Raw genomic sequence first — 17,126 nt, 5'->3', positions numbered from 1 at the left:
GAAGGCCTACAAGATGTGCTGCAATGCATATCGCAGACCTCGTTTACTTTGTCTAAAGAAGTAGACAGATATCTGTGTAATGTGGCCATGCCCCCATTTTCATACGCATGCCTTTGGTCTGTGCATAAGGTCCTGACTAAATTCTGCCAAATGTTGGGAGGTATGCAATGGGAATGTTTTGGAGTTACTGTAAGAGCTGGGTAGAAAATTTGCTCCTGAATAAACTATTTTGCGCTGTAGCGATACTAATGTAAATTGTGCCACCATAAATATAGATGTGTGGTGGCATATTCTACTCTAGTCTAACTTTAAAGTTCTGTGTAAAAATGGCATGTGCAGTATGTGCGGCATCCCTTGTATTAGAAAACACTGGTAAAAGCATTTTTTAGTGTATGGCATCCCTTGCACTATAAAACACTGGTGAAACCTAGTATGTTTTTGGTAAGAGTTCTAAGTGTGTCAATCACATATACCATATGGGACAAAGAAAGCACAGCAGCATTAGTTTTAAATGTTCTCAATTTGGTTTATTTGAATACTCTTCCCAAATTAAAGAAACCTTATAAATACATTTTAGATATTTTAAATAGGTTTGCTGAGACTGACTAATCGAAACCAAAAGGACAAAAAAAGGTTACTGGACAATTGTTTATTCTTAATTCAAGGGAATTTCCTGTTTTTTCAAGATAAGCAAATCAGTTACCGTTACTCCAGCCACTCCCATAAATTGATACATTCTCTATAAAAGTGCCAAGACACAGTATTAGCCTCCACATTAGTGTCTGCTTCTACACCATCATTACTGAGTTACTCAGAAAGGAGGAGAGAATCAATCTATGGCTCAAGGTACAGTAGCAGTGAATTTGTACTTCTAGTTGTAATTACAGTATGTGAATGCATATAAACAGTGTGTGTACATTATATATATATATATATATATATATATATACACACACCTAAGACTGTATGTTTCTCCTCTTTTGTGTTCCCTCCATTATATGGATATGGGAGTTATTACTGTAATTGGTGATTCCAAAAGAAACATTTTAGAAGTTGGCTTCCAGGGGCATAAATCAATTTCAAGTTTATTCACAAGGCTGAACCTTGCCTTGACACAAATAGAAATATGTATAGCCACAGGCGCTTGAAACAGAACAAACATAAATATAAATAAAATATAAGCAATGGTATACTGTAAAAAATGTAAAAAATATACAGATAGGATACCTTTTAGCAGCAGTTAAATGGTTGCAAGCCAATATATAACTAAAGAACAAAGAAATAGCCGCACTTAAACCTGTATACAATATAATTGTATTTGTATTCTATTTGTCATATAAAACAAATGTATATATGATTTATAATAAAAAGTGCATTCAATCTAGGTGTGCAATGAAAAATATAATAATTTATTAATCCATAGCTAGTCATAAAAGCTCAAAAAATCACAGCAATGGACATGTACATGAAGTAACACACATTAAATCAAACATAAAAAATGAAACATTGTTTCTAATGATGAAAAGCAATCCTAAAAAAGATCATTAGAAACTGAATAATTAAAAGTCCCGTGGCTGTGAGCGCTGGTAGAGCCAAATGCTTCTTATTAGCAGTTATACTATATGTGTAAAACTCAGCCGCGTCTGGCTGAAGAAATATGCAAAAAAATAAAATAAAATAAAACAATTCCAAAAATCCTTCTTTATTAGAGTTGGTATTATATACTTCAATAAGAGATACCCAAGCACAAATGTCAGTAACACCAGTAATAGTATAAGATGTCTCTGTGGAAATCCTCAGAACCTGCTGCTTAATATGCACGCTGTACGGGAATTAATCCTATAGGACTTAATAGAACACTGCACCATTTAGAACTGTGGAAGTACAGAATAGTCACCATCCTATGGTGTAGGTTACAAGCATGTGGTGAAATTTCACTATACCTTGATTTGTACGGTACATGCAGCTCCTATTAAATAGCCAATCAGTATGCTGGTGGGCCATGCTGAAAAGTCCGTGTCTGGAGCTCCTAGTTCACATGTTGTATCTGCCAGCCTGGCCCTAACATGAGCGGGATGTTGGCTGACAGCTCAGCTGTTTCTCCGCTCTAGGGGCCTGATTCAGACCCGCTCGCTAGATGTTGCTGCTCGCTCCCTGCGTATGTAAATTCATCTAAGTGACATCAAGGCAGGCGCTCACACGGCAAAGCATAAGCACGCCTACTATGTCTTGGCAAGCGATCACTTTGTGATTCCAGATGCCCACCAGCCTGTCTATAGCTGCCCACTAGCGTATGTCATCTCCAGGAAGTATATACAACCATCGGTACATCGGGTTCCATCTGATCTGACCGCAGTGCTTGCGTTTGACTGTACCCTACCGCAAGCACTGCGAGCAGTTCAGTGTAAAATTCAACCAGGTGACGTGTACTATGACGCTGCCTGTTAATTATGCACGCCTCTGAAACGGCGTTGAAACACTCTGGTACGCCTGGCACTCCCCCGTTACTACTGCCCTGCCCCTGTTACCACCCACAAATGGCCTCTCCTGTCACTCATTCCACTGGGCTGTCTGTTTCAAGCAAGCATTCCAATTGCTCGTAGTAGTTTGCGCACGTGCACTGAGAACTACATGCATGTGCACATTAGCGAACATCGTCTGCAACGAGTGGCCGCCTGCTAGCGAAAGGGTCTGAATCAGGCCCTAGATGCAGTGTGAGTACCTGCGCTGGAGTCCAGCTGCCCAGCGGCGACAGGAGGGAGAACAGGAGATCCACAGGAGTATTATTGGCTTGCTAGTGACAAGCGGTCTGCTGTCAGCAGTGTACAAATACTAACGCGTTTCTTCCATTAAAGATTTTTTCAGAGGGGTGTGTTGAATTTTTGGAATTGTTTTACTTTATTTTATTTTTTGGTATATTTTTTCAGCCGGACGTGGCTGAGTTTTACACAAATATTGCTGCTAATAAGAAGCATTTGGCTCTACCAGCGCTCACAGCCACGGGACTTTTAGTTATTCAGTTTCTACTGATCTTTTTTAGGATTGCTATTCATTATTAGAAACGATGTTTAATTTTTTATATGTTTGATTTAATGTGTGTTACTTCATGTACATGTCCATTGCTGTGATTTTTTGAGCTGGGACTAGCTACGGATTATTAAATTATTATATTTTTCATTGCACACCTAGATTGAATGTACTATTTATTATAGATCATATATACATTTGTTTTATATGACAAATAGAATACAAATACAATTTTATTGGAAACAGGTTTAAGCGCGGTTATTTCTTTGTCCTTTAGTTATATATTGAACCTTGCCTTGGCAGTTTGGTAGATCATCCAGTTACAAAAACAATGATAAATAATCATCCAGGCATTTAGCTGGACCTCTTTTATTGTCCAAGTGTACATGTAATGTTACTTGACCCATTTACAATTACAATGTAAGGTTTATATATGCACACATTTCCAAATTGCCTGTATCTCAGTTTTACCCTCGTATAACTTCATAAATAATTTTTACGCAATGAAACTAATAGTGACTGAAGTAACTTCTAGTGTATTTCCCCAGGCATCCAAATTAGGTTTCTCATTGAGTCAGTTCCTGAACAATAGCAGAACTGAGCTTAATATCGCACCCAGCTGCTGCCAACAGTGAAGCACTGTCATGTGTGCTGTGGAATGCTCACGTAACTGCTACATGCCCTCAAATATTTATGTCATCAGTGTAGAGATGTAGAAGAATGTTATGTAAGAATGTTATTAGGAATGTGGAAGAATAGAAGTATTACCTCCAAACGGCAAATATTTGCTTCAAACATTAAGAAGTAAAATAGTTATGCCAATAATTGAGCGATAGGTCCTAATATTATATGTGTTTTGTTACACATGAAAGATTGTTATTTAAAAATGGTGCTGTCATATGTTTACAAACTTAGTGCTGTAACCACAGCAAGCAGTCACATAGTAAGTGTATAGCACAGTTTAAGACTGAACACTAATGTCTCATTAGTTACAACTGCATTTTGCATAGTTACCTATACACCGGTTTGCATACATATACCCAATTAGTCTTTTTTCATTAACAATCAATGTTTCAATGAATTGTTTTAGTTCCTATGTTTTAGATGGTATACCTTTTTATTTCTTAGTATGCACAAGACTGGGTGTATAGACTATAGGCCTGACCATGACTTTTCCTGGTAGGCCGTTAGGGAAGCTGAGGCTTTCCAGGCTCACCTTGGACTGGCTTTGCCGAAGAGGTGTGTCTGACAGACAGCTTGCTGTCCGATACTGCAGAGCTCTTAGGAGAAGATTTATCATACCTTCTAAGGGTGTAAGGTAAATAAATATGAAATAATTGTTTGTTGATTTACCTGCAGCGGCTGAAGTCTGTCATGTCTGTCTAGAAAATTCTATAAAATGATAGCTAGAAGCTGATTGGTTGCTATAGACAACACCTCTTCTTGCCTTCTTTAGAACTTTTGAGCAATCACCAACTAAGAGTTTTATAGTTTCCACTCAGACATGACAGTTTTCAGCAGCAGTAGTTAAGTATTCACCTCTGGCACCCAACCTGCTGTATGTGGAGAGAAGGCACTCACCAGCAGTGGCGTATCTATAATGGGTGCAGTGTGTGCGGAGCACACGGGCCCCCGGGTCCAGGGGGGCCCTGCACCGCACACACTGCACCCATATTAGTTTAAACATACCTGTCCGAGGTCCCGCGTCGGGTGTCACTGCTGCTCAGAACACCGGAAAAATGGCCACCGTGGCCATTTTCCGGTGTTCTGTGCATGCGCAGTAGACTCCGGGCACACTCTAGTGCCCGGAGACTACTAATGCTCCAGTGGCTGGCCAGCCGCGTCAGTTGGCTGCCAGCCACCAGGGAGAGAGGAGGGGGCCACACATGAGGAGTGCACACGGGCCCCCTCCTCTCTTAAAACACCCTGCTCACCAGACTTCAATCATACTCAGCAAACAATTTTTTTTAGTCACTCCATGTTAAAGATCAGTTAGCGAAAGTTTCAGTCCAAATGTAGGACCTTTTTTAAGACCAGGTGCTAAATGTTATACAGACGTGTCCACATACACCTTTGTGAAAATTGAGCCATGGCCTGCCATTCATTGCATCAGATAACCATCCCTGCCAAGATATACATGTCGGGACATGTGTAAGGAAGCTGAAATATAGTGTAGTACCACTTTTCAGACAGCAGGTGGCATTTTTAGAAAAGTATACTGTGGCTGCCTAAGTAGAAAGCTGAAGAGGAAGATCCAATACAGTAAGCTGCTTCCCATTGCAGTGCCAGACAGGCTTACAAAATTTCCTGCATACTTTGGCTACATATACTGTAAAAAGTCATACAGAATAGAAAATAGCACTTGGAAATATAGCACCATATTTCATATACTAAAAAAAAAAAACTATTGCTATATTTCTAGCTGGATCTAGAACAGAAGCTGTCAGTTTCAGTTAATTTTCGCTTTGTAAGAGGGAAAAGACTTCAGTATTTGCCTGTAGGTGTTATAGCGTAGTGGTAAGGTGACTGCACATCACACCAGGAAATTAGGGTTTGAATCTCAGTGTAAACCATTTTTTTTCTCCAAAAATAAATTTTTATGATTCAATATATATATAGTATAATTCAAAAACTGACCATCAGTAATATACTATATGTTTATGTCCTTCTCCAGGTAAAGCCTTTGCTTTTCTCAACACAGAGGGGAGGGGGGAGGAATTCATTTTGTAAAGGCTGCACATTTTCCACAGACAGACAACAAACCACATTTTCATGAGACACTTTTGTACATTGACACAGAAGCACGGATGGAATCAGTGAGACCCCTCTGTGCGGCTATGTATTTCAATGACATAGATGCATGCATGGACCAGGAGATCCATGCTACATGCATATGGGTTATTGACACAAAACTTAGACGGGATCAGAGAGACCCGTCTGTGTTGCTGTGGTAAAAAAAAAAAACCTGTGAAAACAAATAAATAAAAAATGGCATGTCCCCCCTCCACAAAAGAGCCCTGAGCTTTTAGTGACCCAGTGCTGGTTTTGATTAAATACAGGGGACAAATGACATAGGGGTCCCATGTACTTAAGCACAACAAGCACTGGGCTAGTCAGAACCAGCTCTGATTGCAAAAATATGGGGGACAAATGACATAGGGACAGTGCGCAACTAGCACTGGGCACTGATCTGATTTTGGAAATACAGGGGGAAAAAATTAGTAGGGTCCCCCTGTAAAATTCAGAACCAGCACCAGACTTTTTCTAGTGAGGGGGCTAATGCCACAGCCAGGGGAGCCCTTTCACTGGGCCCCCCAGTCAAAGCATTAAACCTGACCGCTAATCAGCCCAGGCCGGGGATCCCTGGGGAGCTAAGGACCCCCTAATCAGAGCCAACTCTTGGGAAGTTCGACCAGTGCGGTCGAACAAGGGCACCGACCCATAGAGGGTTCTCGGATCTCTCTGCCTGCCCAGATCCCTAACCTGAGGCAAAACCTTGTGATCCCACTCTTGGGTCACGAGGTTGTGGGGTCACAAGGTTTTGTATTGAGCGGGTTTAACGCTGATTGGCTGAGAGCCTTCCGTCACAGCTCTCAGCCAATCAGCATTAAGCCCATTCAATATGCACACAGGAAGCAAAAGAAGATGGCGCCCACCATCCCCCGCTGCCCTACACCGCCTGCACACCCACTGCCGACACTGCCAGCACCCCACTGGCAGCATCCTCCGCTGCTGACACCACCGCTGCCAACACTCCTGCACTGCTGGCCCACGTACTGAAGACACAGTCAGTGACCCCCACACTGCCGACACTGCTGGCACTCCCACACTGTGGACACCACCAGCACTCCTGCACTGCCGACACTGTCAGCACTCATGCACTGAGGACACCGCTGGCACCCCCGCTCTGCCAAAATTGCCATCACCCTGCATTGAGAACACCCCTACGCTGCCAACACAGTCAGCAAACCTGCACTGAGGACACTGCTGGCACCCTTGCACTGCCGACATCGCAGGTACCCTTCACTGAGGACACTGCCAGCACCACAGCACTGCCATTCCATGTACTGAGGACATCCCCAGCAAATTTACACTGAGGACACTACTGGCACCCCCGCTCTGCCGACATTGCCGGCACCCTGCATTAAGAACACCCCTGTACTGCCAACACAGTCAGCAAACCTGCACTGAGGACACTGCTGGCACCCCCGCACTGCCAACATCGCTGGTACCCTACACTGAGGACACTGTCAGCACCGCAGCATGGCCAAACCACATGCTGAGGACACCGTCAGCAACACCTACAATGCCAATGCAGCCAGCAAACCTGCACTAAAGACACCACTGGCACTGCCGACATCATCAGTACTGTTCACTGAGGACACTGCCAACACCAATGCACTGCCATTCTATGTACTGAGGACACCGTCAGCAACCCTGCTATGCCAACAATGCTGTCACAATATGTGCACTATTGGTGTATCCAACCCACACGCTATAACACACTGTATCCATGTTGGAAATTGGAAGATGAACTGCCACATGTTAGTGTCGCCCACTGTGTCACTTAGCTTAGTCAGCCAGCTAGCTGGATGCAACCTTTTGGCCTTAACAAGATGAAAAATATAATATTGTGAAGTTGTCAAAATTGATTGGAAATTACTGTAAATAAATGTTATTGAGGTTAATAATACTGTAGGAACAAAAACAAGCCCATATTGTGATTTTAACTGTTTTTATGATATTTTAAGAAAATATCCGGATCCAAAACCAAAACACAAAACACCAAGGAAAAAAATCCCAAACCAGATTCAGATCCAAAACCAGGGGAGATCCAGATCCAAAACCAAAACACGACGGTGGGCGCACATCTCTCTCTCTCTCTCTATAACAATTGACATACTATGTATACTTTACTGTAATAACAAAGTGGAAAACAAAACATTGTGCTTCCAGCTACATTACTGGTCTATGAATGTACAATATAAACATGGAAAATGAGTACAGTTTTGGGAGGAAGGGAGGGACTGAAAGTACAAAAGTGTCTCTAGACACAAAGGGCAACATTAATGAGTAGTAACAACACACAGGGGGAGGGCTAATGAAAACTTGATTTGTTGCCTGTGTAAAAAGTGCAGCCTTTACAAATGAATTCCTCCTCCCTCCCCCTCTGTGTTGAGGCAAACAATGGGCAGGGTTATTCTGAAAAAGGACATGAACACACTGAAATTACTGATGGGCAGTTTTTGAATTAGAATGTATATCTAGAACCAGTACTGTATATAAAATATCGAGCCATATTTCCAGGAGGAAATTTGTACACTAAGAAATCACTACACACACACGCCGTCCTCACTGACTCAGATCCCCACATAGTGTACACGGTGTTCACAGCCTCTAGATGAAATATGATATTATTCTAAACAGTTTTATTATTATTACAATAATATTATTGATATTATTATATTATTGAATTATACAAATTTATTTTGGAGCAAAAAAAATGCTTACACTGGGATTCAAACCCTAATTGCCAAGTGTGATGTGCAGTGACTTTACCACTACACCACAATACTGGTGGATGGGAAGTACAGAATCTGTCTTTTCAGGAACTGATGACAGTTTCCTAGTGACAGTTTTTTTCGTGCTAGTACAGTGTTTCAGTGGCTAGCACAGTGATATAGCCTCAAATGCATATAAGCCCATTCAATATGCACACATGAAGCAAAAGAAGATGGTGCCCATCATCACCCGCTGCATGACACCGCCTGCACCTTCGCTGCTGACACAGCTGACACCCCTGCACTGCTGCCCCACGTACTGAGGACACCGTTAGTGACCCCCACACTGCCGACACTGCTGGCACTCCCACACTGAGGACACCACCAGCACCCCTGCACTGCCGACACTGTCAGCACTCATGCACTGAGGACACTGCTGGCTCCCCTGCTCTGCCGTCACCACCAGAACCCTGCATTGAGAACACCCCTGCACTGCCAACACAGTCAGCAAACCTGCACTGTGGCCACCACTGGCATCCCTGCTCTGCCGACATTGCCAGCACCCTGCATTGAGAACACCCCTGCACTGCCAACACAGTCAGCAAACCTGCACTGAGGACACCCCTGGCATGCCTGCACTGCCGACATCGCCGGTACCCTTCACTGAGGACACTGCCAGCACCACAGCACTGCCATTCCATGTACTTAGAACACTGCCAGCAACCCCTGCACTGCCGACACAGCCAGCAAACCTGCACAAAGCCACGAGCAGTTTCCACTGCAGCTCAGCACACGCTGTGAGGGAGGGGGAGCGGCGCCGGACCCGGGCCCCCTGCCGGGCCCCTCAGGAAGCCCGGGCCCCGGCAATCTGTACCCGCTCCCCCCCCCTCTCGGCGCCCCTGGGCGTCAACAAACCGCAAAGAGCGAGCGCTCAATTAAAATAGCCAGACCCTTTTTTGGAACGACCGTCCGTAAATAGCGTCCGGGTCTGAAGCAGGCCCTCAGTGTGATATATGCTCACCGATTCCAAAATGTAATTTAGCATTGGGTAAGATTGCACTTTCAAGATCAAACTCAACCTTTATATATGTTATTCAGCCTGGACATTCATTTATAATCCCAATGTCCATCAGTTTAGAATTGGAATAAAGTCCTGTTATCTCATTTCTGAGAGGTCTTAAATAATCTAGAGGGCTAGGGTGTTCTTAAATTGGGAGGACCATCTCTTATAAGACATTGGGCCTGATTCAGACCCACTCGCGAGCGGCTGTCCGCTCGCAAGTGGGTCGATGTTATGGACTGAGCATGCGCACAACGGAGGGAGCTCCGTCGTGCGCATGCGCCAGACGCGACGAGCGAAGGAAAGTCCTTCGCTCGTTGTGTCCGATCAAAGGGGGCGTGCTGTCAATGTTGATTGACAGCACGCCCCCTTTGGTGGGCTTGCCGGGGGCGTGCCTCCCTGACGGGGGCGTTCCCACGGGAACGCCTCCCGTCAAAAGCCGGCCCACTGACATCACTAGTGATGTCAGTGGGAGTGATTTTGGCTCTGATAGAGCCAAAATCACTCCGGAGCTTGCGGTTGAAAACCTCAACCGCAGGCTCCGGCTCGCAATTTCGATGGTCGCGATGGTCACGACCATCGCGGCCATCACAATGCACGCTCGTATAGCCTGTGGGTGGTGACCCACAGCTATACGAGCGTCCAGGAGGACGCTCCATTTTCATGGAGCCCGGCCCTCATTCAGAGCGTGCGCTCTGCTCAGAGCGTACGGCTCTGAATGAGGGCCATTATTTTTTCTAAGAAGAGAAAATAAATACAAAATGTACTATTTATTTAAAGGTCCACATATCCACATCTTATGCCCAGCAATCAGACAACAGGGTATCCATCCATCTTCATTTTGAGATGGATACCTTGCCGCCTGATTGCTGTACATAAGATGTGGATATTCGGGGTTAAATGTAATAGCTTGCGATCTTCAGCCACTGGGGGGATTTATGAGAGTCTCCCCGCATTATTAAAGTGGCACACATTTTAAAGGCTAAACCAAGTCTTTAAAATGCTTGCCACTTTAAAAATACGCGGAGACTTGCAGGGATGTAGTCACCATGCCGGCTGTCGGAATGCTGACACTCAGAATACAGATTCCAGAAACCCAACAGCAGTCGTAACCCCAACTCTAGAATCCCGACCGCCGGCATCCTGCTGGTAAGTATTAGGGTTAAGAAGAGGGTTAGGCTTAAGGTTTAGAGTTAGGCTGCAGGGGGGAAGGGTTGTGGTTAAGCTGCAGGTAAGGTGGGAATTAGGGGCAGGGTTAGGGGTAAAGGTTAGGCTACTTACCTTCAGGCATTGGGTTTCTGACTGTCGGGATGCCAGTGTCTGTATTCTGACCGCCGGCATCCCGCTGGTATTAGGGTCAGTGGCGTAACTAGGGCAGGGTGAGCGGGGCACGTTGTGGGGGGCGCCGCCGGCCACAGTTCCGGCCCGCCATGTTAGCCAGTGTAGCGCCGACCGCAGTGAGTGCGGTCAGCGCTACACATTTACACAGAACCGGCGCTAGGCTTCCAGCACCGGTCCTGTGCTGCACAACTGGCAGGCGGGCTCAGGCTGTGCTGAACACACATCGCCGCCAGCGCTGGCAGCGATGTGTGTGTTAACCAGCAGCCAATTGACAGTCAGACGACTCTCATTGGCTGCTGCTGCTACTGCACACACATCACCGCCGAGCGGCAGCGATGTGAGTGTGAATCAGTAGTGAATCCGAGTCAGACAGACTCTCATTGGCTGCTGCTGCACACATATCACCGCCAGCGCTGGCGGCGATGTGTATGTTAAACAGCAGCCAATGAGAGTCTTAAACGCCCTTTTGACCGTTAGGCACGCCTGCGTTCGGATCTCCACTCCCCGTTTTCAAGCACCTTCCCCTGTTACCACCCACAAACGGTACATTCTGTCAATCAAAGTAGCAGCCCTTCGCTGTTTTGCGAGCGCACGATTTCCGACCGCAATGACTGTTTTGTGCATGCGCATTACGACCCATATGCATGCGCAGTTGTGCGAACATCGCTCAGAGCGAACAAGCGGCCGCTTACGAGCGGCTCTAAATCAGGCCCAGAGTGTATGTTTTTGGACTTACACAGTATACACTATATTTATTTTCCACTTTGTTTGGTAAAATAACCCACACATCATACTTGCCTACTTTTGGAAACATGCGCGGTCCGGATTTGAAATGGTGCTCAGGGATTCCGGGGGGTTGGGAGGGCTTTGCGGGGCAGCGGGAGACTGGTGGGTAAAATGGGAGACTCCCGCAGGATGCGGGAGTGTTGGCATGTATGCCACACATCTTGAGACTAATGGTTGGAGAAGCACTGGAACAACCCCTCATTTAATGTATTATATGGCAGCCATGTGGATGCTGTCTGTGCTGTATGACTGTCGTGTGTATGCTTCCAGTGTTGTGTGGCAATGGTTAATGGTTTGCTAACCTGGCATATCTTTGTGTTGGGCCCTGCCTAGATTTGACAATACTACTTACATGTTGCCACTTTCAGAATATTTTCCAGGGCTAAATTAATTCCCAATCCGCCAATGCTTGGTACACATTATAGTATAATGCAACAGAAGGTCTGCACATAGGACAACCATTAATGTACAGATTCCTCACAAGGCAGAGTTGTAAGTTTTATCTATGGAAGCATTAAAGTCTGCTGTAACTGCGTGTTTTTAGTTTGCCTGAAGTTATGCACTAGTTCTGTCAATGTAAATACTGTAGTTACTGATATGACCTTTATTTCTCCTCATTTTCACTTACTGGTGTTATTTCTTTATTGTGCTCTAATCGTTTCACTCATACTCACCAATCTCTATAACATTCCCCTCCACCAGTCAGACAACATCTCTCCAGAATGTCATATACTGATACACAAAAAAACTCAATACGTGGCCGCCCATATGAAGTATTCCACCCCTTCCCTTGTATGCAGACTGTTCCTTCAGCGCACATCCCCTACGTTCTCTCTGGTGGTCTTGTCTCCTCACACAACACAACAGGACTTGTTTTATCCAATGTGGAATTAATTAAGATGAAGCGGTTACTTTTATGAGACTATGTGGCCTATTCATTATGATATAATTATCATTAGTGATAATTATGTTTTAAACTCGCTGCGAGTTTAAAAGATGTTTTGTGCCTCCCTCACAAAAGTATCACTTCCAGAAAAACTGCTCTTTTTGCAGAGTCAGCTTTTCGGCTGAGGTATCCACAAGGATCTCAACACTGCTGCTTGTCTCTCCCCATCCCCCCCCTTCGTCACTCTCTATTCCCCACTGGTTAACACCCCCTGCGGGTGTCTGATGCAGCCTCCCCCCCCCCCCGCGCGGGTGTCCGAGCCCTACCCCGTGGGTGTTGAATGTGGCCCCACTCCCCCTGCGGGTGTCTGATGCGGCGCCCAAACGGGTGTCTGAGCCCCCTCGTGGATTTCCGATGTGCCCCCCCTCCATCTGCAGGTTTCTGATCACCACCAACACCCCCCCCCCCCTTCCCCGCGGGTGTCCAATCACCACCGCCCTCACCTCCCTTGCAGGTGTCCTCACGGCCCACTGCACTCCCTTTTCCGCTTCCACTCACCTGTCTTAGCGTGTCTTTTTTCTTCCCGGAAGATGGGAGGAGGATCGTATGCAGCCAGCAGCCAGGTGAGTTGCACACAGCCCTGCGGTGCCCAGGAGCTATAAGCTTCAGGGGCTCTGCAGTGCACTCACAGATCTGAACAGATCTCTCTGCTGTGGCTGCCTTGTAAATCTTCACAGGCTGACGTGTAAACAGCAGCCAGTGAAGGTTATCAGGGGCTGAACGCCATCTGAAAGTGGCACTCAGTAACACCATCAAGTTCCGAAAAAAATACTTAAATTTAAATAGCACTGACACTTATTTTTTACAAAAGGATGTGAAAATGTAAATTTTCACATCCTTTTGTGAAAAATAAGTGATGATGAATAGGCCCCTATGGGAGGTAATCATGAGTGGAAATTTGGTGTCAATGCACAATAATGGATTAACTGATGATGTAGGGGATAATTAATAAGGGTTCCAGACTATAGACAAACAGTAATTAGTTAGACAATGTCTAGATAGACACCAGATGTTAGACAGTTAATAGATAGACAAGGCTAAAAGTTCGACACAGACAAAAGTCAGACACACTAAAGTTAGACATGTAAAAAGTTTGACAGGTACAAAAGATCGACAGGGTCAAAAGTTCAACATGAAAAGGTTCGACACAAAAAATGGTCAACACATTTTTTATTTAATTTTTAGGATTAGGGTTAGGTTTAGGGTTAGGCATTTACTGGAGGGTTAGGGTTAGGCACTTACCCAAATGGTTAGGTTTAGGCACCAGTAGGGAGGGTTAGGGTTAGACACCAAGGGGAGGTAAAGGGTTAGGGTGAAGATTAGGGCTAAAAAACGGAAAAAAAAAATAATTGTCGACCATTTTTGTGCCGACCATTTTCATGTCGAGCTTTTGACTGTTGATCTTTTATACCTGTTGAACTTTTTACATGTCTAACTTTAATGTGCCTGACTTTTGTTTGTGTCTAACTTTTTTCCCTGTCTAACTATTGACTGTCTAACATCTGGTGTCTATCTAGACATTGTCTAACTAATTAATGTCTATCTCTTATACCACACCCATTAATAATGGGTATAAGGGAGTTAATGATCATAAAATTATTATTTATGTTGAATTAGATTATTATGATTATACTTAAATAGTAAATTAGTTTTGAGTAAAGTTTCATTAATTGTTAGAGAATGTAATTATATGGTGCTCACAAAAATACTCTCTAGAATATGACAGTCACCAGCATGTATTGTATAACATTCATTAGGATATTGGGGATGTAGTCAGGAAGCCGGCGGTCGAAATGCCAACCGCCGGATTCCCGACAGTGAAAGCCCAGCATGGGACTAATGATAGGCGTCTAAATACCGATGCATATCATTAGTCCCACGCCAAAATCCCAATGCCCGACAACCGAACGTAGGTAAACCGGGCGTCGGGAGCTCTTGGCCGCGCGCGCAGGGGGGGGTTAGGTTTTGGGACTCTCGGGGCTACTTAGGGCTAGACACTGCCCCTGGGAGGGTTAAGGTTAGGCAAGGGGTAAGGGGGGTTAGGGTCAGGCACCACCGGGGGGAGGATAGGGTTAGGCAATCCCCCGTGAGGGTTAGGGTGCGGGGAGGGGGGGTTAGGTTTAGGCACCCCTGGGGAGAGTTTAGGGTTAGGCACTAGGGGGGGAGGTTAGGGTTAGGCAACCCTAAGGGAGGGTTAGGGGGGAGAGAGGGGAGGGTTAGGGTACTTAGATGGGATCTTCATCTGCCGGCCTTCCAGCGTCAAGATTTCATCCGCCGGGCTCACATCCCGCAGTAATTCATACCAATTCCTATTGTATGGTGGTCACTTTGATGCTCTCTTTATTGTTTGGAGGTCAGTAGGATGCAGCTTGTATTTGAAACTAGGCTGCTCTCTATATTGTATGGTGGTCCTAGAACGCAGAGTGTATTTTACATTAGGACGCTCTCTGAATTGTATGTCACTAGGATGCCATAGTTTCACGGCTTGTTACCTTCACCCAGGACACCGCATCCTCTGGCTGCAGGGCCTAACAGTCTCCCTGGTCACCAGGCAACGTGGACACTGAACTGGGATGCACCTGCAGTTGCTGAGACCAAGATGCCGGACAACCGCAACTACTGCTGGGACTGCCGGACAGATGTGCAGCGCCTCAGCTGCTGCCCATCAATCTCTGTACTTGCATGCTATTGGTGGAGAATCATTTATAAGCCTGCCGGATTGGCGCCATCTTGCTGGTTATAGTTTACTCCATGCGTGTAAACCCTGGTTCACATCAAGTCTTGCAGGTATTCTGTCAGACCTCGCGGACATCAGTTCTGTAAAGCTGTGACATCTATGGACCGGCTACCTGCTCTCAGCCTCGCTGCCAGTACCATCCAGAGCAGCAACTCCTGCTGTGACCACACCACACCTGAGTCTTCTACCGTGAGCAGCTATTCCAGATAGTGGAACTACTCATAGCTCAGCCACTCTATCCACCTCGAATGTGCACTCTGTTTGCAGCACTGCGGCATCTGCAGCAACTTTTCCACACAACCTTAACCAGATGCATCTCATCTGTCTGCATTCTGGTACCTTAGTCACCAAGGTCACACCTCTGCAGAGCCGGATTAAAGGCAGGGCGACAGGGGCGGTCGTCCACACACTGTCCCCGACCCCTGGCCACATGCCTCAGGTCAGGTCCGGCTAAGGTTGGTCGCGATCTACTAGAAGCTCGTGGAGCTCCTGCATGTAGATCATGACCAACTAACTGGGAACGCTGGCCTCTGATCGCTTCAGAGGCCAGCGTTCCCAGTGATTCATTGCGCGGGTGAGATCATGACGGCACCCGCGCAATGAGAGGAGCCTGCGCGCCTTTACTGGATCTAGTTAGATCCAGCAGGCAGCGGCAGCAGCGACGACGGGACCCGGGAGCCCTGACAGGTAAGTTTTTCACAGGTGTGTGGGCGCGGAGGGGGAGTTAATACTGGGGGCACTACTTTAGGGTGCACGACTACAGGGGGCATTGCAGGGGGCACAACTACTGGGGGCATTAGAGAAGGGGCACAACTACAGGGAGCACTGAAGAAGAGGCACAACTACTGGGGGCATTGCAGGGGGCACAACTACTGGGGGCATTAGAGAAGGGGCACAACTATTGGGGGCATTGGAGAAGGGGCACAACTTCAGGGGGCATTGCAGAAGGGGTACTATATGTGTATGTATATTTATATATGTATATATATATATATTTATATATATATATATATATATATATATAACCTTTATTGATAGGGGCCCCCACATGTTTGTTGCCCAGGGGCCCCCACAGAGCTTAATCCGGCCCTGCACCTCTGCCAGCAAGGTCGCACTTCTGCCAGCAAGGTCGCACCTCAGCCACCAAGGTTGCACCTCAGCCATCTAGGTCGTCCCTCTGCCAACAAGGTTGTACCTCAGCCGCAGCTGGTTGGCTGGTACCTTATCTCTGTTCACTTTGTCTTTATCCAAGGCTTAGTAAATAGACCCCATAGCCTCTAAAAAGTGTACGTGCACCAGTCAACATAGCAGCCCAAGCTAAGATACTCTCAGCACCTTCCTTTCCTCCTTATCTCCTCAAGCACTCTCTCATCAGCGCTCTGATGGACACTGCCCTGCAATGTCTTGCACAACATGGAGGTCTGAGGCAGTGAGACGCTGATAGCAGAGGTGCTCCCTTCTTCCTTAATACCTGCAGCCTTGCCCCGTTCTCTCATCAATCGTCCGCTGACCTCAAGATGATATGATAGCAGAAACGGGGTTAGTTACTAACTGGGACCTTTGCATATTCCTATTACTGTCTCTTACTATTGGAATTATTTACTAAGAGCCTGATTCAGACCCACTCGCTAGATGCGGTCACTTGCTCCCAGTGTATGGAAATTCAGCTATGACATCAAGGCAGCCGCTCGCTCGGCAAGGCATAAGCACGCCCACTATGTCTTGGCG

At 45.9% G+C, this 17,126-nt stretch overlaps 1 protein-coding gene across 1 annotated transcript in view; it reads left to right on the top strand.

Moving 5' to 3' along the window:
- The first annotated feature begins 785 nt into the window (after positions 1–785).
- The window catches only part of LOC148524825 (protein-glutamine gamma-glutamyltransferase 5-like), a 94,778-nt gene continuing 78,437 nt past the window's right edge, over positions 786–17,126 (top strand). Inside the window, exon 1 of the mRNA XM_088471806.1 lies at positions 786–846. Within this exon, the coding sequence (XP_088327932.1) occupies positions 837–846 (10 nt within the window). The 5' untranslated portion in view covers positions 786–836. The remainder of the gene's footprint in view (positions 847–17,126) is intronic.

Source organism: Taudactylus pleione, unplaced genomic scaffold, assembly GCF_031769625.1.
Source record: "Taudactylus pleione unplaced genomic scaffold, aTauple2 ptg000116l, whole genome shotgun sequence".
Classification (NCBI taxonomy): domain Eukaryota; kingdom Metazoa; phylum Chordata; class Amphibia; order Anura; family Myobatrachidae; genus Taudactylus; species Taudactylus pleione.
Note: the sequence above shows the minus strand (reverse complement) of the source record. Positions and strands in the feature narration are given on the sequence as shown.